Here is a 27,198-nt window from a genome sequence, read left to right as displayed (position 1 = left end):
GCCCTGGTAGTCTGCAGGGTGGAGTCAGTCACAGCTCTGGTAGTCTGCAGGGTGGAGTCAGTCAGTCTCAGCCCTGGTAGTCTGCAGGGTGGAGTCAGTCACAGCTCTGGTAGTCTGCAGGGTGGAGTCAGTCAGTCTCAGCCCTGGTAGTCTGCAGGGTGGAGTCAGTCACAGCTCTGGTAGTCTGCAGGGTGGAGTCAGTCAGTCTCAGCCCTGGTAGTCTGCAGGGTGGAGTCAGTCAGTCAGTCAGTCAGTCAGTCAGTCAGTCAGTCAGTCAGTCACAGCTCTGGTAGTCTGCAGGGTGGAGTCAGTCAGTCTCAGCCCTGGTAGTCTGCAGGGTGGAGTCAGTCAGTCTCAGCCCTGGTAGTCTGCAGGGTGGAGTCAGTCAGTCTCAGCCCTGGTAGTCTGCAGGGTGGAGTCAGTCAGTCAGTCTCAGCCCTGGTAGTCTGCAGGGTGGAGTCAGTCAGTCTCAGCCTTGGTAGTCTGCAGGGTGGAGTCAGTCAGTCTCAGCCCTGGTAGTCTGCAGGGTGGAGTCAGTCAGTCAGTCAGTCAGTCAGTCTCAGCTCTGCCTCTGGCCATGACACAGATAACTCACTTAGAGCTGGTGGGCCAGGCTCGGTGTGTGCACACTACTAACCCAGTCACTGCAGCTGTCTCCATACTGCCTACAAGCTACAACACACACACACACACACACACACACACACACACACACACACACACACACACACACACACTGCTCTAACGAAAACCAGACCCTCCTCAGGGAAGCAAACATTACTTTACACAAAATACTTTGCGCAAAATGTTTATTATCCTTCCAGCAGTTTCACACTAAGAAAATATGAGAAGAGTCAGAGGAATGTTGCTGCAGGCCTCGTGCTCCGACAGCACCAGCACCTACAATTCAATAAAGACATTCTCATCTTTTCATATTTTCCCTCCCAAGTCCATCTGTCTTCCCATCCATCCATCCGCTCGTCTGTCCGTCCGTCCACTTGGGTGGTGGAGGCCCCGTGGGCTCTAAGCCGGCCTGGGTGTCAGAGGGGAGGGCCTGTCTTTCAGTGTCAGGATACAGCTGTGGCGGAGGTCCGTTGATCCACACTGAGGCCCGTCCACGCCAGCCCCGCGTCCCCGGGTCCGTCCCCCACAGCGGGACCCCCGGCCCAGGACCCCCGGCGGGCCGTGTTATCACAGGTGGGCTCGCGGTCGCCACCACCCCAGCCTCTCCTCAGCTCTGGAGGGGGAGTCGAGAGGCGCTCGGACCCCAGTATAAATGGTGGGAATGGTGGAAGAGGGGCGGAGGATGTGTGTGGTGTGTGTGTGTGTGTGTGTGTGTGTGTGTGTGTGTGTGTATGTGTGTGTGGAGGGGGGTCAGAGGTCACTGTGGACTGCTGTGGGACTCTGTCGTGGGGAGTGAGGAGGCAGGAGAGTGTGTGGTGTGTGTGTGTGTGTGTGTGTGTGTGTGTGTGTGTGTGTGTGTGTGTGTGTGTAGTGTGTGTGTGTGTGTGTGTGGAGGGGGGTCAGAGGTCACTGTGGACTGCTGAGGGACTCTGTCGTGGGGAGTGAGGAGGCAGGAGAGTCTAAATAAATCACCACGCAGGACCAGCGCTGAGAGGACAGACGAGCAGTGATCTGGGGAGAGTGATGAAAGGCCAGGGTGTCTCGCCCAATGGGGAGAGTGATGAAAGGCCAGGATCTCTCGCCCACCGGCCCGCTGCCTCTCCCCTGCGCTCTGCCAGGGTCTCTCGCCCACCGGCCCGCTGCCTCTCCCCTGCGCTCTGCCTACTGCTGCTGGACTGTGAGGAGCCCGGAGCTGCCTGGTTCTGGTTCTGCTGGTCTTGGACTGGGAGGAGCCCAGAGTGGCCTGGTTCTGGTTCTGCTGGTCCTGGACTGGGAGGAGCCCAGAGCGGCCTGGTTCTGCTGGTCCTGGACTGGGAGGAGCCCAGAGCTGCCTGGTTCTGCTTCCTGGTTCTGCTGGTCCTGGACTGGGAGGAGACCAGAGCGGCCTGATTCTGGTTCTGCTGCCCACTCTCGCTCATAAATGGTTGTATTGCCTCAGTCCAGTTTTCTGTTTTGTGAGTTGAATTAGATAAATATAATTAAACAGAAACGCTCACTGAATCTGAAATGAATCAAAGCAGTTCATCTAAAAAGAGAAATGCTGTTATTATTCTACTCTTCAATTTCGGATTTAGTGTTTTGTTAAGAGACTGAAAAATAAGAAATAAGGACAAAATATTTGACATAGCTAGTCTTCTTTTATACAAGAGGAAGAAATCCCTTCTGAGTGAGGGAGAGGACCAGAGGGGGAGGAGGAAGAGGAATAGAGGAGGAGGTGGAGGAAGAGGACCAGAGGAGGAGGAGGAACAGAGGTGCAGGAGGACCCAGCTCTCATGGGTGGCCAGGAAACAGAGGCCAGAGGCCTGGACAGAGGAGCGCTCTCTCTCTCTCTCTCTCTCTCTCTCTCTCTCACACACACACACACACACACACAGACGTGAGCGAGAATCCCCACAAAGGTCCGATGCACCCAGACCTCAGCGCCTCAGGGAATGATAATGAATATGGAATGATATTTGCGCAAATACAACCAGATGCAAAGGTGGGAGAAATCAGGAGCAGATGTTGTTAGGAGGGCCTGAACTCTCAGACTGAGGGCCCAGTTTGCCCTCCAAACACGGGTAACCCAAGCCAGTGCAGCGCATAATTATATATATCACCTCTGGTAATGAGGGGGGCATGGAGGAGGAGCAGGGGGGCATGGAGGAGGAGCAGGGGGGCATGGAGGAGGAGCAGGGGTGTGTGGAGGAGGAGCAGGGGGGGTGGGAGGAGGAGCAGGGGGGCATGGAGGAGGAGCAGGGGGGTATGGAGGAGGAGCAGGGGGGCATGGAGGAGGAGCAGGGGGGATGGGAGGAGGAGCAGGGGGGCATGGAGGAGGAGCGGGGGGGCATGGAGGAGGAGCAGGGGGGCATGGAGGAGGAGCAGGGGTGTGTGGAGAAGGAGCAGGGGGGGTGGGAGGAGGAGCAGGGGGGCATGGAGGAGGAGCAGGGGGGTATGGAGGAGGAGCAGGGGGGCATGGAGGAGGAGCAGGGGGGATGGGAGGAGGAGCAGGGGGGCATGGAGGAGGAGCAGGGGGCATGGAGGAGGAGCAGGGGTGTGTGGAGGAGGAGCGGGGGGGCATGGAGGAGGAGCAGGGGGGATGGGAGGAGGAGCAGGGGGTATGGAGGAGGAGCAGGGGGGCATGGAGGAGGAGCAGGGGGGATGGGAGGAGGAGCAGGGGGTATGGAGGAGGAGCAGGGGGGTGGGAGGAGGAGCAGGGGGCATGGAGGAGGAGCAGGGGGGGCATAAAGGAGGAGCAGGGGGTATGGAGGAGGAGCAGAGGGGCCAGCAGCTGCCAGGGGGGTTAGAGACCAGCCAGACACAACAACACTTAATGAGAGGAAACCACACATCTGACACATGACTATACACAGGCAGGATAGTGTGGGTAGTACTGCCACCACATTACCAAAGAAAACCATTAGAAATACCAGTCAATCCTACTGTGTTCTAAAACCCTGTACGATTTAACAGCAGCTGAGTTAGAATGTGATGGCCTCAATAATTAGGGCCCGAGCACTGGCGGTGCGAGACCCTATTGAATTTCGAAGAATTATTATTCTCCTACCTTCTCCTTCTTCTTCTTCTTCTCCCCAAACAAATGCCTTTTTGGCGGCCTAAACATCGATGAAAACGAATGAAACTTTGCAGATACGTCAGTCCCGGTGAAAAATTTGATAATTCATGGGTGACGGAAATGGGTGTGGCAAAACGGCTCAAGAGTGCCCCCTGGAATGTTTAAAATGGCGAGCCCCACCTTTCAGTTTGATGTAGGCGAACGAAATTCGGTGGGCATATGTATTTCATCGAGCCACACTAAAATGTCTCTTGGAGCTATACCCAACATGCAACAGGAAGTCCGCCATTTTGCTGTTAATGTGCCATTTTGTCCTTGTTTTGACCATTTCCATGTCTCGTACTTCAACGAACTCCTCCTACAGATTTCATCCGATCAACTTCATAGTCGGTCAGCTTCATCTTAAGACCTTTGTGATCAAAAGTTATCAAAAAAATTGAGTTTTCACCATACACCCTTGCCGTGGCGCCCCGCCAAAGTTTGACATTTCGCCATAAAACACGAAGTCCTCATAACTCCTCCATACATTATCCAATTTGTCCGATATATCTCACGCTTCATGACGGTTCTGTCGTGAACACATCTATGTGTCAGTATTGCGTCATACTTATAGCGCCACCTATTGGTGAAACAGGAAGTCCTCATAACTCCTGCATACATCATCTGATTTGCACCAAATTGCTGATGCTTCATGAAGGTGACATTCTGAACACATCTAAGCGTCGGTATTGAGTCACACTTACAGCGCCACCTACTGGTGAAACAGGAAGTACTCATAACTCCTACATATGTTATCCCATTTACTCCTAATTGCTCAGGGTTGATGAAGGTCACATCCTGAACACATCTGTAGGTCAGTATTGAGTCATACTTATAGCGCCGCCTACAGGTCAAGCAGGAAGTCCTCATAACTTCTACATACGTTATCCCATTTACTCCAAATTGCTCAGGGTTGTTGAAGGTCGCATCCTGAACACATCTGTGTGTGAGCATTGGGTCATACTAATAGCGCCACCTACTGCTTACAGGAAGTCATCATAACTCCTACATACATTGTCTGAATTACACAACATTTCTCACGCTTCATCAAGGTACTGTCCTGAACACATCTATGTGTTGGTATTGAGTCACGCTTAGAGCGCCACCTACTGGTGACAGGAAGTTTCTCTCAGTACTGGACACCGAAATAGCACACCCTTTGATGGCGCAACACCCCGACCCGCATGGGGTGCGAGGGCCCGCTCACTGCTGCTCGCAGCACTAGTTTGTATTTAGAATTTGTTCAGAAATATGATACATTAATGTGTAAACTCAATTTATATTATTATTTAGATTTAAGCCTATTCATAAATCTGATTTATTTTCAGCCTTCACATGGGCAGGATCTAAAGTTGAAGCACACTACGCTTTAGTGAAGGCACTGTTGGGTCAGTGGGAGCCACCGTAGTTTCAGTCGCAGAAATCCAATATGGCGCTACCCATTAGAAATAACGTGAAATTACTCATACGATCCATTCAAAAACATTGTTCTCAAAGAAAATTATTCAGCGCTGGAGATTATGCAGAGGGAAAGGTATTTACATCTTTATTTACTGCATGTATTATGTGTATTACGACATTTTTGAAATTCCTACAAAGCGAAGAACCAATGTTTACAGATTCAGGGTTAAGCAAACCTTCCGGATTGTTTTACAGATGTCTGAATAACTAGTTTAACGTGGTCTTTTATATTGGTACAAATTCTACAATATAGGTGGTATAGTCTGCGATTCTTTCTACTTTATTTAACATTTGATATGCATATAGCCTTTTTGTTATATATAAGATTAGGCTATGGTAGACTACTTTTCCTGCATTAAAAAAAAGAAAGAAAAGTGACCTTTTATGTGTTGCACGTTGTCTTCATGCTTTTAATGTCTCGTGTAAAGCAGCACTTTGAATTGCCTTTTTGCTGAAATGTGATATACAAATAAACTTGCCTTCCCTTGCCTTGCTTTACTACTAAATTGATTCCTTTGACTTGACGTCAAATCTGTTGTTGAGCTCAGCTATTTAGTGGAGTACCCTTTAGTTTTCATATTGAGATTAGACCTTGACTATTTATAGGGGATAAGAGAAGGCTAGAGAGGGAGGTAGTATGGAGTCATTTAATGTGAGACAGTTCCTGCATTGGCCAGATTTGATTTGATCACTAATAAACTGCATCAAATGATTTATTTTAAGGCCATATATGGGCGAGAACTGGGCCTTAGGTGCCGCATCTGGCACATATATATATATATATTATATATATATATATATATATATATATATATATATATATAATGGCCCAGATTGGCTTGCTATCAGCCTGGGATATAAGGCAACCTAAATGTTCTGTAGCACAATATTCCAGGAATGACCACAGAAAATAATTAAAGGCTCCATTTCAAAAACAGTTGTAGGCTACAATGATTTCCTCACTTTGAGAGCAGTCTGCATACAAGGGGGAAAATGACCCCTCTAGCCCTGGTTTCCCTACCAGGCAGAGAAGGACTCCTGACCCCTCTAGCCCTGGTTTCCCTACCAAGCAGAGAAGGACTCCTGACCCCTCTAGCTCTGGTTTCCCTACCAAGCAGAGAAGCTAATGGGTTGTTAATACAAACACCAAGTCCGTTGACCTGTTAAATAATCTTTGGAGCATTTTGGCTCAACACGGATAGTAATTATTGAGCTGTTCCTGTGTAATGAAGCAGTTAACCATGGCCCATGGAGCCTGACTCTGCTCCCAGTGATGTACGAGCTGTGTGGCATAATGGCTGTCTGGCGGTGGTCAGGAAGGGAATGCACGCTCAATACCGGCACGTCTGTGTTGTGTTAAGACGCTGTCTCCGGAGACGGCGGAGAGGTGCGAGCGTGCCAGGCCAGGGGGGGGGGGGGGGGGGTGGTGGCCGGGGGGGCCGGGGGAGTGAAGGACGCGGAGGCATCACAGCAGTACTTCATTACCAGCAATAACATCAGAAATGAAGTGTTGCTTTTCATTTGTTTTAATTTTCTCCAAATGTGGAGGGCGGCACGCTCGCTCTGACATGCTCACAATGCTCCGAGGTGTGATGTGCGTCAGGACCACAGCCTTCTTGCCTGGAAAGTCACTGAACCTCAGCACCCCCATGCAAGGGACCAGGCTACAGCTTGCTAACCTGGGTCAGCTTCTCTTTCAGCTGGCTAACCTGGGTCAGCTTCCCTTTCAGAACAAGTAGGTCAAGACCTCGCCCCAATCCCATTCAAATGGAGCCATATCAGACTACCATTGCCCTGCATTTTTGAATAGTAGTCTAATACTTAAAATAAGTGAGCAATACTATATCCCAGTCCTAGTTAACTCGTTGGTGGGCCCGGTGGCGGAACAGAAGGCCTGTAGAAAGATCAGCCCTTGGCAGCGCTAGAATTTGTTCCAGTGGCCAGTTTGTGTCTGTACTCTGTATAACCATCTGTGAAATTACTGCATAATGTAACCAGGCCTTTCAGGCGGTTGACTTACAGGCCAGAATTCACTTGTAATGACATTATCAATAATGTTGGACCCATAATGGACTATGAGTCAGTTCTGGTGAAAGTAGTGCTGCAGAACGGGCCCTAGATCAGGAGATTCCACCAGGTGTAACCCGAGAGCAGGCTTGTGGCGGTCCGGTCAGACAGCCGTTCCTCACTGGTCTGCGGAGCGTGGAGCTCCCTATCCGGCCCTCACACGCCTGTGGTCCTAATGGCCAATATCAGTCATCTCAGCCCCGGGCTCCAGGGAAGAGGAAGTGGTTCTAATTGGCCTCTCTGTTCTGTTCAGCTCCAGATTCACTGACTGTGATGTCAGCTAAAACCATTAGAACAACTCCCACACCAGGGAGTGTGGGGAGTAGGGAAACATGGACTCCATCTTGAGTACATTCATTAATTGCCCTATTTATTTTCAACTGTCAGAAAAGCCCTAATTCTCACTAGTCCCCTGTATGTAATTCGGTCTGTCACAGTCCTGCTCGGCCCTGAATGCTTTGCACATTACCCAGAAGTCCAAACCATCCCAAACTACCCTGTTTTTTTTCTTTGAAAAAAAAAAAAAAATATACTCAAAGTCGTATTACAGACTTAAGTCTGTCTGTGTATCACGCCCACATTGATATCCTGGGAGCTTTACCGGTTTCCCAAGCCTTACTCGATGTCAGTCACAGTCTGGACGGAGGGTCTGACGTTTTTAATTAAAATGTACCACGTATCTGGTATCAGGATTCTGGGCTGCGCACAAGTCAACAGGAGGAAATTGGACTCCTCAGAGAGAGAGATGGCAGATGTTGATGGCAGAGGCTGGCTCTGAGTCTTACCATAATTATAGTTTGATACGTTTATGAAGTGTATGCCGGTTAGGCTATTTTTTGCTCAGTTCAGCTCACTTTTATGTGTTTTTTTGGTATTATTAGTTCCCTCTATTACCATGTTTCCTGTCTGTGGAGCAAAATTAAACATCTCCATCGTTAACCCATTGAACAAGGAAGTGTTTTAATGGAGCGATTCACAACCTTTTATTAGACAGACCTATGGAAAACAAGTGCTACTAGCCTGAATGTGTTAGGCCAGATCAGACTGGGCAGGATGTGGATTAGGCTCCTTCTCACAAGTCCTTTGTCCAACACAGTCAATCATCTTATGTAGGTCTGTCATGTACCTTTAACTGTTAGTGAATGCAGAGTGAGTGAGAACTGATTTAATCACCTGGAGGTGGGCTGAGGGTTAGCTGCTATAACTGAGATAATGTTGCAGATATAACAGGGGAAAAGAGAGGGAAAGATGTTGGCGTTCACGTTGGTTTCTCACATGGCGTTCACGTTGGTTTCTCACATGGCGTTCACGTTGGTTTCTCACATGGCGTTCACGTTGGTTTCTCACATGGCGTTCACTTTGCACCTGGCCGATGCTGCTGTCCTCTCTGTGCTCTAGCGCTCACGTGCGTGATGACAGGGCTGGTTCTGGTTCTGGTTCTGCTCTGCGTGGAGCGGTGGGGTCCAGGCAGCGAAGCTGCAGCCGGTTAGGCCTGCGCCCGTCCCGGGGCTGCCTGGTTATTTTTGGAGCGCCGTCGGTCCCTGTCTGCGGGGAGCGCTGTTTTTGAAGGGCCTCCAGTCCCATTAATCAGCCAGGGGACCCCACGGTGCGAGCGGGCCCCGAGCCCTGGCCCGCCACACTGCGCCGGTCTGTTCTCTCCCCCCGCTCTCCTCACAGTGTGAAGCTCAGAGGAACCTCATCAATCTCACCTGTCCCGCACGTCAACCGCAGATTTAATCAAACGCTCCGTCTGGGCCCCCCACCCCCTCGGACCCCCGACACCCTGCCTTCCCCCAACTCCCTCCCAGAAAAGAACCTCACTCTCACAAAGACTGATACGTACACACTTTCATTCCCTCCCCTGCTTTCTCCTTCACTTTCTTTTCTTTCTTTCCTTTTTCCCCTTCCCTCTCTCTCCCTCTCCCTCTCTCTCTCTCTCTCTCTCTCTCTCTCTCTCTCTCTCTCTCTCTCATTTTGCTAATGTGTTTTTTTTTTCTGCATCCGTTCACACTTAGTTTCAAGCTGGGGTTGTATTCTGATATTGGCTAAACCCTGGCATGCTGCTAGCCGTCTAAAGGAGGGAGCCTAGTACACTAAAGGAGGGAGCCTAGTACACTAAAGGAGGGAGCCTAGTACACTAAAGCCCATTTCCTGCTCAATACCTCGCTGAAGTGGAGCTCTGTTGGTCGCCTGCCTTAACAGGTTCCGATGCGGGAGTGAGGGATGGAGAGGGGTAGTTGGAGGGGGGAGGTGGAGGGTTGTTGGAGGGGGAGGTGGAGGGTTGTTAGAGGGGGAGGTGGAGGGTTGTTAGAGGGGAAGGTGGAGGGTTGTTGGAGGGGGAGGTGGAGGGTTGTTGGAGGGGGAGGTGGAGGGTTGTTAGAGGGGAAGGTGGAGGGTTGTTGGAGGGGGAGGTGGAGGGTTGTTGGAGGGGGAGGTGGAGGGTTGTTGGAGGGGGAGGTGGAGGGTTGTTGGAGGGGGAAGTGGAGGGTTGTTAGAGGGGGAGGTGGAGGGTTGTTGGAGGGGGAGGTGGAGGGTTGTTAGAGGGGAAGGTGGAGGGTTGTTGGAGGGGGAGGTGGAGGGTTGTTGGAGGGGGAGGGTTGTTGGAGGGGGAGTTGGAGGGTTGTTGGAGGGGGGGTTGTTAGAGGGGGAGGGGGAGGGGGGGGTTGTTGAGCAGCGGCGGGAGGGAAGGCTGTTTCCAGGCCAGGCCAGCGTGGTGTTGGCGTTAATGGGGTACGTGGGGCGCCGAGACGCGAGGGGAACACTGGGCCCTGTGTGCCCCGCTCTCTGCAGGAGAGAGACCATGCAGGACCCCAAACGGATGAACCGGTGGGGGGGGGGGGGACCAGCACCCCCTCTCATGCCCAGCCCGGCTCTCCCCACGCTGGGTCAGATCTGCTGAGCTTCCCTGGCGCCCCGCCCCGCGGCTCCGAGAAGTGTTGAAACTGGCATGGCTGCCGCCGGGGCCGCCCCATCTGCCCCCTCCGCCAGGGGCATGTCAGTGAGCCACTCACAGCTCCCCGGCTCCCATGTGATGTATGAGGAAAAAAAAAACTCTGGCGAAGAGAAATGCTCTGTTTTCCCGTTCCCGCTCAACCCAAGGACCCCGGTGATTTATGGTGTTGGCTGGCAGATTGTGGACGTAGATTTACTGGAAGCACTAACCGACTCGGAGATCGGAGGTCTAGCTGTGGGACGCGCAGGTCTGCAGGACCAAGCTGCGCCGCGTCACTCCGGGCTGCCCGCCCGCCCCAGGCCTGCGAAGACACAGGACAGCCTGGACGACAGGCCCACAGGACAGCGTGGACGACAGGCCCACAGAACAGCGTGGACGACAGGCCCACAGGACAGTGTAGACGACAGGCCCACAGGACAGCGTGGACGACAGGCCCACAAGACAGCGTGGACGACAGGCCCACAGGACAGCGTGGACTACAGGCCTCCTCTGAGGGGAGAGTTAAAGTGAAAAATGACAACATGCTCTCCATCCAGATGGGCTCGCTCCATTTTGTCCAGCACTGCTACTCATCTTTACACATTCTTCTGGAAAGATGGTGCATCACTGTCTCGCACTTCATTTGTTAGAAAGTGTCCATTTTTCATCCAAGCTGCTCTTGCTGCTCGTTCCAGGGGTCTTGGAAGCTCTCGGAGCGGAAAATGATTCTGATATAAGAAAACACTGCTGTCATTTTTCGAACTAACTGAATCTTTGCCAATCGATGATAGTTCGTTTTTCCGCTTTATCTAGTCCCCGGCGGCTGTGTAATATCATTAGCGTTGTTATGATGAGGGATTAATAAATTTTGATTAACTGATTAATGTTTTCCACCAACACTCGGTCTTGGGAGCGAGCCGTCATATTCCCACAGTGTTGCAGTGTCGCGTGTTGATTTTAGCCTGCGCACACACTCACACTGACTACACACCCTCACACACGCCCGTTACCACACACACTCACTCCTATTCACATAATAACACACCCCTCTCCCCATGTAGGCCTACATAACCACCTGCGTACACACACACACACACACACACAGCTGAACGCGTAGGCTATTCCAGGAAAGTGTCCGCAAGTGTGAAAACACAGCCTTGAAGTGTACGTAACCCTTCGGGCTGTTGGCGCTAATGTCACCCACACACGCGGTGTGTGATGCCTTCACCATATGGTGGATCTGGATGAAGAAAGCTTTCAGCGCCTCCGCTGCGCTGTGGTAGGACAGCGACGCGCCTGTCAGGGTAAAATATGAGAGGAGAACTCCCAACGTTACCACTCTGCTACGTGTCACCAACTGGGACGGCCGAGAGAGAGAGAGAGAGAGAGCGATGACGTGAGGGGAGAGAGAGAGAGAGAGAGAGATGACGTGAGGGGAGAGAGAGAGAGAGAGATAGGGGGAGAGAGAGAGAGAGAGATGACGTGAGGGGAGAGAGAGAGAGAGGGGGGGGGGGCTGCCTTTGGTCTCTCTCCCAGCATGTGGGAGATATGATGTGAGGGTAGAGAGAGAGTAGACAGAGGGACAGGCGGGGAGAGAGAGTAGCAGACAGGGGGACAGATGGGGGTGGTGAGGGGAGAGAGAGTAGCAGACAGGTGGGGTTGTGAGGGGAGAGAGAGTAGCAGACAGGTGGGGGTGGTGAGGGGAGAGAGTAGCAGACAGGTGGGGGTGGTGAGGGGAGAGAGAGTAGCAGACAGAGGGACAGGTGGGGGTGGTGAGGGGAGAGAGAGTAGCAGACAGAGGGACAGGTGGGGGTGGTGAGGGGAGAGAGAGTAGCAGACAGGTGGGGGTGGTGAGGGGAGAGAGAGTAGCAGACAGAGGGACAGGTGGGGGTGGTGAGGGGAGAGAGTAGCAGACAGAGGGACAGGTGGGGGTGGTGAGGGGAGAGAGAGTAGCAGACAGGTGGGGGTGGTGAGGGGAGAGAGAGTAGCAGACAGAGGGACAGGTGGGGGTGGTGAGGGGAGAGAGAGAAGCAGACAGAGGGACAGGTGGGGGTGGTGAGGGGAGAGAGAGTAGCAGACAGAGGGACAGGTGGGGGTGGGGGTGGTGAGGGGAGAGAGAGTAGCAGACAGAGGGACAGGTGGGGGTGGTGAGGGGAGAGAGAGTAGCAGACAGAGGGACAGGTGGGGGTGGTGAGGGGAGAGAGAGTAGCAGACAGAGGGACAGGTGGGGGTGGTGAGGGGAGAGAGAGTAGCAGATAGAGGCCCAGAGCGCTGATGGCGATGGCTATGACGGAGCCAGTGGCCAAGCTAGCGCCGGCATTGACTCTGTTAGCGGCCCATTGGCTCAAATGACACCATTACCATGTCTGCATGCCTAATGGCCCCTCCCTGGGGCGGAGGGGGGGTAACATGCGTTTGGCGTGTCAACGCGAGGTGAGAACACACATGAGCCAGACACCCCCAAACTCCCAAATCACCCCTGACACGTCCACTGAGGCCCTCCTCATCAGCCACACTCTGCTACAATTACCGTCACGGTAATGACATAAGCACCCAGTTCCTTCCTGCTCTGCCCGCCTGGCACAGCGCTGACCTGGGATCTGCTCCCTCGGGCTGGCCAGTGGACGCGCTGCCGGACCAGGCTGCTCTCAGATCAGTGGTTATCCGATCCAGGAGGCTGTGGAGTGATGCCTGTCGGCCAGATCGGCTGTGATGGAGCCTAGCTATTTAGATTATGGAGTTTGCTGAGCGTTCAGGGAATGTCTTCTGACAGTTGGCCTTTGTGATTAGTATTGAGCACCTGAATTAGAAAAATGACAAGTGAAGCAGGGATCGATTACATCATTTAAAACTCGTCTTGGCATTAACCCCGGCCAGTACTTCGGGAAAAGTGTCTGTAGAGAAACTAAGGCATACTGTGTGCAAAGGTCCTATGAAAACTGTTTGCAAGCCCCAAAGTATTTTGCTATTGTCATGCATATCAAAGTACATTTAGCATTATAAGCTGCCCTTCTGGTGGCGCCATGCCTGTTATAAGGCTATTTACGATCATATACACCGGCCGATATCAAATTTTCAACAAACGGTGCACTGTTGAGATATAGCCCATCGCCGCTAACACACTCAATGGATCCATAGGTCATAGACAAAATCCCTCAAAAACACCATAATCTCTCGTTTTCAAAGACAGGAAACTCACCGAGTGGTCACTGGTGTCTGTTGATGTTCTGCGGTTCGAATCTCGCCTCCTCCTGTCCACATGTCGAAGTGTCCTTGGTCAAGACACACTGAACCCCAAATTGCTCCCAATGAGCAGGCTGGCACCTTGCATGGCAGCTGCCGCCATTGGTGTGTGAATGTGTGTGAATGGGTGAATGAGAGGCCTTCCTTGTAAAGCGCTTTGGATAAAAGCGCTATATACGTGCACTCCATTTACCATTTACCATATTGACAACAAAGCCAGAGATGTTTAGATTCATCCGCATCCCATATTTGTTTTGATCAACAAACACTTCTACCTACAGTAGCACTATCAATGAAATACCAGCTGCAAAGCAATCCTAGGCTTCTCCACTTGTTGTGGTGTAGACCTGTGACCCCGAAGCGTCTCTTCTTCTTCTATGGTAGCCTCCAAACTCAGTCAAGACCTCCCAAAGTTCAAGCGGAAGTTACAAACGTATACTGCGAGTGAAAATAGTTCTATGCTAAATGATGAATAAAACCCGATTGGAAGCATACTTGTCTTAGCGTTTGACAAAACTTTGATATTGGCTGTATGTGATCATAAATAACCTTTTAGCATGGCTTATAATGCTAAATCCCGAACCTGTCCTTTAAAAACTCCTACAAGGCTCCAAGCCTTAGGGGTGGTCTGTGGACAAGAGTCATTAACCCACCAGCCAACCGACCAGAACTGATCTACCGGACAGATGTGACTGCTTCTGTTAGATATTATTACAGAATAATTCTGCAAGGAAGGGGCTGGCCTTGACTGGGTACCGGTCCAGTCCCCTCACCAGCTATTTCACTACAGCGTGCACGAGGCACTGATCCAGGACCAGCGGGAAGAGCAGCGCAGCGCCAGACACAATGGATGCCAAGGCTCGCCGGAGCCAGAAACAGAACCAGACCTGCTGGACCTGGCAAGGACAGAAACACAATATTTGCCCAAGGATCCGAATGTGGAGAGCGATTGCTCAGTCTGAGAGGGGGCTAGAAGCCAGATCCTCCAATCTCCTCCAAGTCTGGAGAACAACTCTGTCATAGTTTCTGATATGGCTGATATTGCTTATATGAACTCACCCCCCCCCCTCTCTCCCCCCCCCCCCCCTCTCCCCCCACCAGGAGCCTCCAGTGGGGCGGGTGTTCTCGGGGATCCAGCCCACTGGGGTGCCCCACCTGGGGAACTTCCTGGGGGCCCTGGAGAGCTGGGTGGCCCTGCAGAGCCAGTACCCCTGTGTGCTCTACAGCATCGTGGACCTGCACTCCATCACGCTGCCCCAGGACCCGGCGCTGCTCAGACGCAACACCCTGGACATGGCGGCCAGCCTGCTGGCCTGCGGCATCGACCCACACAGGGCCATCCTCTTCCAACAGTCACAGGTGGAACTGAAGTGGACACACACACACTCACACACACACACACACACACACACACACACACTCGCTCACTAATACCATCAGACCGATGCGCACACTCACACACACACTCACACACACACACTCGCTCACTCACTAATACCATCAGACAGATGCTCACACACACACACATAGGGATGGGAATCGAAAACCGGTTCTTGTTGTTACCAGTGAATTGATTCCTTGGAATCGTAAGCCAAAATCCTTAACGATTCCGCTATCGATTCCTGTCGTTGCTGCGCATGCGCAAAGTCGTCACACGCACGCTGCCTTGTTTTGTTTTATTAGACCGCGGTAGAAGAAGCCAGCAACATGTCGTCTAGGCATAAACGTTCGAAAGTGTGGTTACATTTCACGCGACAAGATGACAACACGGCCACTTGCAATGCTTGCAAAAGCCTATATCATCAAAGGGGGGAAATACTACAAATATGCAAAAACATTTGGCCACACAACATGTGATAACTTTGCAGGAATGTCACGTTTTTGATGCGCTCCGGAGCGACATCAGTGCAGCTAACGTTAGTGTAGTCGAAGGTAAACTCCTCCAGAGTCCCTGTCTATTGTGTTAGTGCCATTTGTTTAATTGTGTAAACCAGCTTTCACTATATGAATAATCTCCATTTCCATCCATGTAATTTAGATGATGATGTTCAGAGTCAGGCTGGTGGTAGTCTGTCTGAAAATGTCAGTTTTATTTTTAGTTCTAAGTGAATACACCGAAAACAGCACTGTAATTGGCATGTTCAAAGTAGTACATATAAAAGAAAATTCATTTTAATAAACCTGTTTGTACTCTTTTTTGCCCAATGAGAATCCATAAGGAATCGGATCGATAAGCAGAATTGAAAATGGAATCGGAATCGCTAAAATCTTATCCTATTCCCATCCCTACACACACATTCACACTCACACTCACACACTGACGCACTAATACAGTCGGGCAGAAGCGCGCACACACACACACACACACACACACACACACACACACACACACACACACACACAGATTACATTGACTAGCCCTAGATGTTGTATGAATCGGTTCAGAATCGGTACTTATTCGTTTGCCGAATTCGCCTACCGTCTCCCAATGCAGGCAAAATGGACCCGTGCCCCAGGTGACCATAAACATGCCCGATCTATCACTCGTGTCTCAATCAGGTAGACAACACTGTCTTTTTGGACGTTTGGAAAGTAGTCAAATATATCCTAATTGTTACTACTACAGTATAGGGAAGATGTGTGGTGAAAAATAGTTTGCTGCTGCTAATGGTGCTAATAGGTCCTACAGGCAATATCCAACTTAGCTATACTTTTAGCAGTCTTTAGACAAAACTACGAGGATATAGGAATCATCCAATATAAATTGAGCTTTTTAGAGGTATTTATGTATTGTCATGACAGTTGGTGTCACGTAGGTTAGGCTATGTGTCGTTGTGCGGGGCTAAGCTAAGGCTAAGCTAAGGCTAAGCTAAGGCTAAGCTAAGGCTAAGCTACTCAGCACTTGTGCAACGTCTTGCTGTTGTGATTGTGAGCTGGTGAGCAGCAGGCATGGCGCCACCTGGAGGGCAGCTGATGATACTGTCAGATCGGCGACTGGCTTCTGTGAGCGCTGCTATCCCATAACATGGAGAGAACACAGAGAACAAATAGAGTACTTAACACAGAGAACAAATAGAGTACTTAAGTCTCACATTGTAGGCCAAGCTGTGCCCAAATAAGGATTTCTGTTCCGTGCGGCACACACGTTCCAAAGCCGGCTACCGGGGGGCGGTCACAACGTTTCGTTTTCCCATTGCCAAGTACCTTTGGTTTTGTACATAAAAAAACTATGCTTGGTGTCTCAGGAAAGGTGTAGTCTTTTCTACTCAGGATGCAGTCTACTTTCTAAATCCATAGAACTCAGAGCTTGATGTGTGCTTGTTCTTAGTAAGGCCCTGTAGAATGCCTTGATCCACTATCGGAATCAGAATACACTTTATTGTCTCAAAATGTGATGTGATGACAATTTGTAGTTACTGATATTTTAATTCACTACTTACTTGAATAAACACATTTTGGACCAAACAAAAAATACGATTGGCCTATATCCCGGCTCTATAGATAAATCTAAACTAGAAAAGCCCACTCCACTTCCACATTCTACAGCTGTACATGCTGACATGGATCCTAGGTGGGGCACCACAGGTTCACTGTGCTCTTGTTCTTTATGAAAAATAAATCAAAGCATAAAAAAAAGATGTCAAAAGCACAAAAAATGCACACAAAACAAATGTAATGTAACAAGAGTTGCAGATGCTAAAATTCGCCTCTAAAATGACATCAGTTAGGAGGTCTATACAGACTTTGTTACACAGTACAGCAAGTGCTGTCATGGTTATAGTGGGCGGGGCCACAAGACCACGCTGACACACCCAGGAAGTTCATCTTCAGTGCTCTCTTTTGAACAGTTTTGAACAGAAACGACACAGAGCAGATAAGCAAGGAAGCTCCTCAAGCTCTGAACTCTGTGGATCTGGAAAGTACAAAGCCCCTGAGTCGAATCAACTCAACTTTTACTGAGACACAAAGTATAGTTTTTGTATGTACGCGATATGTATTGGCAGTGGGAAAAATTAGGCTATCACCCCCAGTGGTGCATCTTGCAGGATGGGCGATTTCATTGTGCAGGGGACAATAAATGGAAAACTCTCTTCTGTTTGACTTTGACTTTCGTTTTCATCAGGCATAAATTCAATTAGGGCTGCACAATTAATCGTGAATTAATCGACATTGCGATTATGACCTCTGCGATTAACTAATCGCAAAAGGCCGCAATTAATGTGATTAATAATTTTGCTTTGAATTGAGTGTGCTAGGACTACACGGACAAATCACAGGCGCTTATGCTGTCTGACCAATCACATGCGTTCCCGCTGAGTGCACTGTGCGCAGACTGAGAAGACAGATAGCAGTAGATCAAGACAAGTGTCACAAGAGTACCCGCAGCCGTGAGTAGTGAAAAAATGAGCGAAAACGAGGTCAGTGAGATGGTAACAAGAAAGGAATCAACGTCCGTGATTTGGGAGCATTTTTGGTTATTATATATTAATATTATATATTAAATATTAATCACAATTATTAATCGCAATTACCATTTTGAAGCAAATAATCGAAATTATTATGTTTTGTCATAATCGTGCAGCCCTAAATTCAATATGATCTCTCTACATTAGGCTACGGATTAATATTACAGGTGTTCACAAGAGCTTGTGGTGGTCAATGTTTTCAGGAAATAAATTACACTTTTGGGATAGAGATGGTCCACCTTTTACTTCTGAATAACCGAATAAAATAAATGCACATTTTAGATTTATTAAAGGACAATGCTCGTTTTTGACAACCTGGACCTTATTTACAACATATTATAAGACGTTTGACTCACCGAGATCACTTTGGTGTAGTTCGGAGGCATGTAGAAGAAATTTAAAATCCAGCGCGAGCCAGTATATCCATGTAATGGCGGTGGTCGGGGCACTTAGAATGCAGTTTCTAAAAATCAATTTTCTGCCGCGAAACGGTTGTTTTCATCAATCTTTCTTGATGAATCGCTAGTTGTGCTTACATAGAGCATATAGGCCTGTTGTGGTTTTTCACATGCCTCTGTAATATGATCTTTAGAAACGTCTTTAGACACAAAATAGCTTCCTCACTTGCTCCAGCACGCATGCGCACAGCGTGCTGGAGCAACGATTGCGCGCTGTGCGTATGCGTGCTGGAGCAAGTGAGGAAGCTATTTCGTTTCGAAAGACGTTTCTAAAGATCATGGCATGTGAAAACCACAACAGGCCTATGTAAGCACAACTAGGGATTCATCAAGACAGATTGATGAAAACAACTGTTTCGCGGCAGAAAATAGATTTTTAGAAACTGCATTCTAAGTGCCCCGACCACCGCCATTACATGGATATACTGGCTCGCGCTGGATTTTAAATTTCTTCTACATGCCTCCGAACTACACCAAAGTGATCTCGGTGAGTCAAACGTCTTATAATATGTCGTAAATAAGGTCCAGGTTGTCAAAAACGAGCATTGTCCTTTAAACTCGCTTGGCCAAAGCACATGGTTTAATGTAGTCTTATAGCAAATCTTGTTTGGCCCATATGATAGACCACACCTAGGCTACTGACTCCTGACCCTGCGCAAGGGAAATATAAACATGTAAACATTGTTCCTGTAGTGTTTGACTATAGCCTTCAAACAGCTCACTCACTCACTCACTCACTCACTCACTCACTCACTCACTCACTCACTCACTCACTCACTCACTAACTGATACAGTCAGATGGATACACACACACACACACACACACACACACACACACACACGCACACACTCACACACCTCTTCAAATATAGTGTACTCTCTGTTGCAATAGAAATGGATGCGCCTTCCATTAGACTTGTTGTGGTACTAAGTGTACAGCACCGTTGGCCTTCATATGCTTTTTTCTATTAAAAGAGTTTCAGGATATATTATCCTTGGTGGTTACAAACAGGTGGAGTCGAGTGTGTGTCTCTGCTGTTGTGTGTGTGTGTACGTTTATGTGTGTGTGTGTGTGTATGAGAGAGGGAGAGAGAGGCTGGCTTTGGTCTCTCTCCCAGCATGTCATCAAGAGAATCAGCTGGAGCGGCCGCCATCTTTGAATGTTGATTTAATCGCGGCACGCTGTGAATGTTTACCTAATGTAATGGCAGCCGCTCTAAAACACTTCTTTTTTTTTTTTATCACCATGATTCTTATCTGTTCTGTGTGCTCTGCAAATTCACAGGATTATGAAAACAGCCCATAATAAACCCCCATTTGTTCAGAGCCGGCCACATGAAGGAGAGGAGGGGGATAGTGATAGATTTACCGTGTGCAGCCCTTCAGCAGAGCGCAGGCTCAGGGAATCTGTTCTCTGCTCTCAGAGTTAGCAAGCAGAGGGTAATCAGAACAGACGGCGCACGTTTCCCTGGATACCTGACGTATGTTTTCACTGGTCTCAGACCATCTGACTGAGCGTTTTCAGTGTGTGTGTGCGTGTCCGCATGTGTGTGTGCGTGCGCGCGTGTGTGTGTTTGGGGGGGGCATATGTGTTTTGATAGTCCGGTCCATCTACGTTTCTTTCTCACTCTCTCTACCCCTCTTTCTCACACACTCACACCATGCACTACACATACACACACGCACACACACACACACACACACACACACACACACACACACACATAGCCCTATTTTTATTCCCGTTTAACTTCATGCCACATATCCTGGCAGGGAAGGCGACCTCCCATTGGACACATGAGTTGGAGTCTGTTCCACATGTGAAAATATGACTGCTGCCCAAAGAAAACACTTGACTTCATTGAAAAAATGGTGACAACCTGAAATCAATGGTGTCTTAAGCGAAGCGCATGTCCATGTGCGTGAAAGTGTGTTTGTGCTTGTGTGCGTGCGTGCGTTTAAAAATCCTCATTGCCACTGTGAGTTCGGAAAAACTTGTGTCTCTGCAGCAATTCAAAGCAATTATTACTGTACAAAGCCCCTGAGTAGAATCAACTCAACTTTTACTGAGACACAAAGTATAGTTTTTGTATGTACGCAATATGTAATGGCAGTGGGAAAAATGAGGCTATCACCCCCAGTGGTGTATCTTGCAGGATGGGCGATTTCATCGTGCAGGGGACAATAAATGGAAAACTCTCTGCTGTTTGACTTTGACTTTCGCTTTCATCAGGCATAAATTCAATTAGGGCTGCACAATTAATCGTGAATTAATCGAAATTGCGATTATGACCTCTGCGATTAAGCATTGAGTAGTTCCCCCCCCCCTCTGACCCAACCACACATGGACTACTCACCTCTGAATGTGTCCTCTGGTATCTGGACTACTCACCTCTGGTATCTGGACTACTCACCTCTGAAGGTGTCCCCTGGTATCTGGACTACTACCTCTGAAGGTGTCCTCTGGTATCTGGACTACTCACCTCTGAAGGTGTCCTCTGGTATCTGGACTACTCACCTCTGAAGGTGTCCTCTGGTATCTGGACTACTCACCTCTGAAGGTGTCCCCTGGTATCTGGACTACTACCTCTGAAGGTGTCCTCTGGTATCTGGACTACTCACCTCTGAAGGTGTCCTCTGGTATCTGGACTACTCACCTCTGAAGGTGTCCTCTGGTATCTGGACTACTCACCTCTGAAGGTGTCCTCTGGTATCTGGATTCCTCACCTCTGAAGGTGTCTTCTGGTATCTGGATTCCTCACCTCTGAAGGTGTCCCCTGGTATCTGGCACCAAGATGCTAGCAGCAGATAGGTATAGGTATAGGTACTGCATTTGTAATGCGCTCCCCATCCAGTTGTTACACTGGCCCGGAGCGCAGCCCGAGGGCAGAACGAAAGGGAGAGGAAAGATTGCACAAAAAGGGAGGACAGTACACAAGGACAGTCTAGCACTCAAGCACACAGTGTGGGGGGAAAAAATTCACACAAACAACTCTCACACAACACAACAGCAAGTGAACCTAGGAGTCTGTTATGGTGAACAAATGGGTTTTTAACAATCCTTTAAAAGTCCCTACGGTGGGAGCAGACTTAATGTGAATGGGGAGCTTGTTCCACAGTTTTGGAGCCAACACAGCAAAGGCGCAATCTCCCAGCCTTACTGTGTTGGACCGTGGAGGTCTCAGCCACATTTGGTCGTCCGACCTGAGTCCCCGCGAGCTGGAGGTTTTGACCAGTAAATCCATGATGTAGGCTGGGGCAAGGCCGTTCAGAGCTTTGTAGACAAAGAGGACGATCTTAAAAGATACTCTGTCTGACTGGAAGCCAGTGGAGGGAGACAAGGACCGGTGAGATATGGTCCCTCAACTTAGTCCCGGTCACAAGCCTAGCTGCCGTGTTTTGGACCAGCTGGAGGCGTTTGATGGTCCCATCAGCGAGTCCAGCATAGAGGGCATTGCAGTAGTCCAGTCGGGAGAAGATTAACATGAGCACTACTCTCACCAGGTCACTAGGAGAGAGGAAGGGCTTCATCTTGAGCACTACTCTCACCAGGTCACTAGGAGAGAGGAAGGGCTTAATCTTGAGCACTACTCTCACCAGGTCACTAGGAGAGAGGAAGGGCTTAATCTTGAGCACTACTCTCACCAGGTCACTAGGAGAGAGGAAGGGCTTCATCTTGAGCACTACTCTCATCAGGTCACTAGGAGAGAGGAAGGGCTTAATCTTGGCGATGGTGCGCAGCTGGTAGAAACAAGACTGTACTGTGGTGGTCACTTGACGTTCGAACTTGAGCTCGGAGTCAAATGTGACCCCCCTGACGTGGGGCCTGACCAAAGAGGACAGGCTTCCCATGTTGTTGGACATCTGACTAGTCAGGTTGGTGGTCCCACAGATGATGATCTCCGTCTTGTCTTCGTTCAACTGGAGAAGGTTTTGAGCCATCCAGATGCTTTAAGCCCTGCGAGGTGAGGCCTCCATGGATCCGAAACGTTTTTCCCATCTCACATCCCACAGATGCTCAATCGGATTGAGATCTGGGGAATTTGGAGGTCAAGGCAACACCTTGAACTCTCTCTGTTATTGACCATATTCACACAGCGCCATTTTGCTCTTACGTCACGCTCAGGGTGGGAGAATGCAGAAGTATCCATAGACCATATAGTACAAGTTCGTTATAAAAATAACACTTCAAGATTCAAAATAGTCAGAAATAACATCCAGAATACACTACTGGAATTACAAACTCATGATAACCGGACTCTGATTGTTTTTCACCGCGGTAGTTTTCACGTTATGAAATACATAGGAGCGCATTATCAGCTCATTCCCGTCCATGTATTTCATAACGTGAAAACTATCGCGGTGAAAAACAATCAGAGTCCGGTAATCATGAGTTTGTAATTCCAGTAGTGTATTCTGGATGTTATTTCTGAGTCCAGTAATCATGAGTTTATATGTTATTTCTGACTATTTCAAATATTTAAGTGTTATTTTTATAACTTACTTGTACTATATGGTCTATGGATACTTCCGCATTCTCCCACCCTGTGACGTAAGAGAGAAATGGCCACCGTGTGAATAAGGTCAATGCTCCTCAAACCATTCCTGAACAATGTTTGCAGTGTGGCAGGGTGCATTATCCTGCTGAAAGAGGCCACTGCCATCAGGGAGTACTGTTGCCATGAAGGGATGTACTTGATCTGCAACAGTGTTTAGGTAGGGGGTACGTGTCAAAGTAACATCCACATGAATGCCAGATCCCTCACAGATCATCACACTATCAATGTCATTCACTTCACCTGTCTAAAACCTGGTTTTAGTGTTTGTCTGATAGGTGTATGTGCTCTGTGGTACAGCGTATGTATGTTATCCCTGAACTGGTCAGGACCATTACTGATCCATAACATCACTGCTAATGTCTCCTTTCCACACACCAACAAAAACTCCACATGCACCCACAATGAATAGAGTTCTTGTTCTTCCTGAAACTTTTATTCAACTCAAGCCCTATTGCTGTTTTCTTTGTCAATCTGTGGTCATCAACATCTGTCCTTTCCCACTTCTAACGGCCCTGTCATAACCCCCCGCCCCTCCCCCCATGCGAGTGTTCCCAAATCCCATTTTATGTCCGTAGTGTCTTCGGTTTACGTCAGGCTCCTCAGAATCCTTTTTAAGCAGCGAGGGATGCTGGTCCTATCGCCAGCGCCCGTAAACTTTCATTCTCTGAAGCTGAAGGATTTTGCGCCTTTCCCCCCCCCCCCCTTCCTGGCAGATATTTCTTGGCAGGACGCTTTCCAGGCAAGCTCATGTTGGACGAGCGCAGGGATGGTTGGAGCGTGAAGCAAACGGGGCTGTTAAACTGGGCCCTATTGCCGGCCCCAGGGAGCAGAGGTATTTGAGGGCACTAATGCCTCTGTACTGGTGGAGCAGGCCTCTCTACCCAGCCACAGAGCACCTGTCAGCCAGTGCAGAGAGGGGGGTGGGGGGGGGTTGTAGTACCTATCTCTGCCACAAGGAGGGGCCGAAGAGACACCCCTCACCACATGAAGTATGTAAGAGGGGCACTCTTTTTGTACCACGGCTGGCTGGAGATAAAGTTTGGTTTTAGATTTTTACATGCACATGGTTTCTCTTTTTCTCTGTCTGGCTGTGTGTGAAGAGTGAGTGTCCAGGGGAGCTGACTGGTTGACTGGTTGTGTGTCCAGGGGAGCTGACTGGTTGACTGGTTGTGTGTCCAGGGGAGCTGACTGGTTGTGTGTCCAGGGGAGGTGACTGGTTGTGTGTCCTCTTCTCTCCAGGTATCTGAGCACGCTGAGCTGTCCTGGATCCTGGGCTGCCTCACCAGTATGCCCCGCCTGAGACACCTGCCCCAGTGGAAGGTACAGTATGCTCAGACACCTGCCCCAGTGGAAGGTACAGTATGCTCAGACACCTGCCCCAGTGGAAGGTACAGTATGCTCAGACACCTGCCCCAGTGAAAGGCATGCTCAGAGCAGTCTCAGTAATACCCTGGCAGCCAGGCCACATTCATTCACTCAATCAGGGCCTCATCATTGATGAAGCATTTATGTAAGTAAGTAAAGAAACAAATAAATAAATAAATTAATTAATTATAAATAAATAAACAAACCATGGTCATCCCAGCTATTATTATTTTTGGACTAAAAATGATTCAGTGTGCACATTAAATACTCACAGTATAATAGTAAATAGCATAATAGTCAACATCTTTGTCAAGATGACGTACAGTAGTTCTGTATCTATTGAGAATCTATTATATTGAAAATCTATTCCAGTAATATTTCTTTCCTCTTGGTTTTGGTTGGTTTACCAGTATGTATTGATTGTTGTGATGTTTGTTTACCAGTATGTATTGTTTGTTGTGCTGTTTGTTTGTCAAAGCGACCTCTACGCCTGATGGTGTTTCCTAGTGGTGATTTGGCCTCATGCAGTTTTAATAGGAAGGCCGTGTGAATAACAGGCCAGGTGTAGGCTCTGGAGAGAACAGCTCCGTCTCTGGAGAGAACAGCTCCGTCTCTGGAGAGAACAGCTCCGTCTCTGGAGAGAACAGCTCCGTCTCTGGAGAGAACAGCTCCCTCATTCATCCAACAGTTGAACTCACATCAGTCATGTCAGAAAGCGTCCCCTATTCAGCCATGCTGAGCTTGTCTGAAATCCCTCACTTGTAAAACTGAAAATCCCTTTTCTTCTATATGGAAGCAAACCTAGCTTTATTTCTGTGTTTCTTGCTCCCTTCCTGTGTCTTATTCTGTCTCTCTCATGTGGTCTTTCTCTCTCTCCCTGTGTGTGTCTCTGCGTGGACGTCCTGTGTGTGTCTCTGCGTGGACGTCCTGTGTGTGTCTCTGCGTGGACGTCCTGTGTGTGTCTCTGCGTGGACGTCCTGTGTGTGTCTCTGCGTGGACGTCCTGTGTGTGTCTCTGCGTGGACATCCTGTGTGTGTCTCTGGGTGGATGTCCTGTGTGTGTCTCTGCGTGGACGTCCAGATGAAGAGCGGGCTGAAGAATGAGGGCAGTGTGGGACTCTACACCTACCCTGTCCTACAGGCCGCCGACATCCTCCTCTACAGGTAAGAGCTGACTGCACACACACACACACACACACACGGGTACAGCTCCTCCTACATGCGTGCGTTTTTGTGTGACAGTATGATGTACGTGACTTACGCGGTACTGGAGCTGCCTCTGTTGAGTGGTTCTGGCGCTGTTGCAGGTCCACTCATGTCCCTGTGGGAGAGGACCAGGTCCAGCACCTGGAGCTGGCCCAGGACCTGGCCCGCATCTTCAACCACCGCTATGGAGACTTCTTCCCCGAGCCTCGCGCTCTGCTCAGTAAGCCACCACACACACACACACACACACACACACACACACACTCACAACACACAAATCCAAACCAGACACAAACACATATACACCCACACACAACAATCTCTCTCAAACGCAATTATACATGCACAACGCGATCCACTGATATGGATACTGGGCCATGTGCTCAGTCACACACATGTTCACCCCAGGAGAGAGACCCTCTCTCACATGCCCGTATGGGGTCCTTCATTATCGCCATCAGAGAGCACAAGATGGAACCAGTCATGCGTGAAGTGCAGCTTTGATTAAAGGACTGTTCCTTCCTCAAATATCTGAAACATAGACTGATAATAGATTTAGGGGGAGATGTCCTCAAGATGACTTCAGAGAGCGGGGGGGTGTGAGTGAGTGTTCTGGGAGGTGAGGAGCTGTGCTTGGCTCGGAACGGTGTTTCCGGTCCACTTCCGATGCTCTTGGCTTCACTTTATTACACGATTGTGATTGACTGAACTGCTCTGAGAGTATTGCTAATCAGAACCAATATCTTTGAAACCCAATCAGAGATGTCCCCTTAAATCCCCCTGAAACAACGAGATGGGGAACAGTGTCACTCATCATCTGAGAATGTGTGTGTTAACGGAAGGGAAGGATGTCAGCTATCTGGGTCAGAACCACTTTGAAACGCTCACATTTGAGTTCTAACCTCCTACAAACCCAACTGGGGCCTTATTAATCCACCACTCTGCCATACAGGCTCCACGCAGAAGGTCAAGTCCCTCCGTGACCCTTCCTCCAAGATGTCAAAGTCCGACCCCCAGAAGATGGCCACCGTCAACCTCACCGACTCGCCTGATGACATCGTCCTCAAGATCCGCCGCGCCGTCACCGACTTCACCTCTGACGTCACCTTTGACCCCGAGAGCCGTCCGGGCGTGTCCAATCTGGTCCTGGTCCACGCCGCCGTATTGGGGGTCAGCGTGGAGCAGGCGGTGGCGCAGGCTAGGGGGCTGGACACAGGGGCGTACAAACAGCTGGTCGCTGACGCCGTCATCCAGAGACTGGGGCCGATTCGGAAGGAGATTGAGAGGCTTCGGGCTGATAGGGGCCACCTGGAGGAGCTGCTGGCCCAGGGGGCCCTGAGGGCCCGGGAACTAGCTGGCCCGGTCCTGAGGGAGGTCCGGCAGCGTGTGGGCTTCTCCTGAGAGGCGTCAGAACCAGAGACCTGCTGGAGAAGCGCTGATGAGCACAGGGACCCAACGAGAGGCTGGTTATATATAGAACACCGGGGATTGGAAGATTCTACTGGGGCTTCATGATGTGTGATTATTGTTGTCATTTATTTTATATTGCTGGCAATTTTTATTTATTTAAATAATAAATATGTGTAATTTACAACCTATCCTGAATGTATTTATTTGCACAGTCCTCACAATGCCAAACGCACGCACGCACGCACGCGCACACACACACACACACACACACACACACACACACACACACACCCCATCATTGACAGGCCTATGTG

General features: G+C 49.5%; 1 protein-coding gene across 1 annotated transcript; it reads left to right on the top strand.

Annotated features, from left to right (window-relative positions):
* Positions 1-5,147: 5,147 nt before the first annotated feature.
* On the top strand, positions 5,148-27,027 carry wars2 (tryptophanyl tRNA synthetase 2, mitochondrial; the record flags this gene model as incomplete). Its single annotated transcript, XM_084459898.1, has 6 exons — positions 5,148-5,252; positions 14,523-14,780; positions 24,144-24,224; positions 25,350-25,432; positions 25,576-25,694; positions 26,427-27,027. The coding sequence occupies 6 exons, from the start codon at positions 5,148-5,150 to the stop codon at positions 26,873-26,875; spliced, it is 1,095 nt and encodes a 364-aa protein (XP_084316024.1). The 3' UTR covers positions 26,876-27,027.
* Between the last annotated feature and the right edge of the window lie 171 nt (positions 27,028-27,198).

This window comes from Borostomias antarcticus, assembly GCF_949987555.1.
Source record: "Borostomias antarcticus genome assembly, chromosome: 2".
Classification (NCBI taxonomy): Eukaryota; Metazoa; Chordata; class Actinopteri; order Stomiiformes; family Stomiidae; genus Borostomias; species Borostomias antarcticus.
This window is presented reverse-complemented; position numbering and strand designations above follow the sequence as displayed.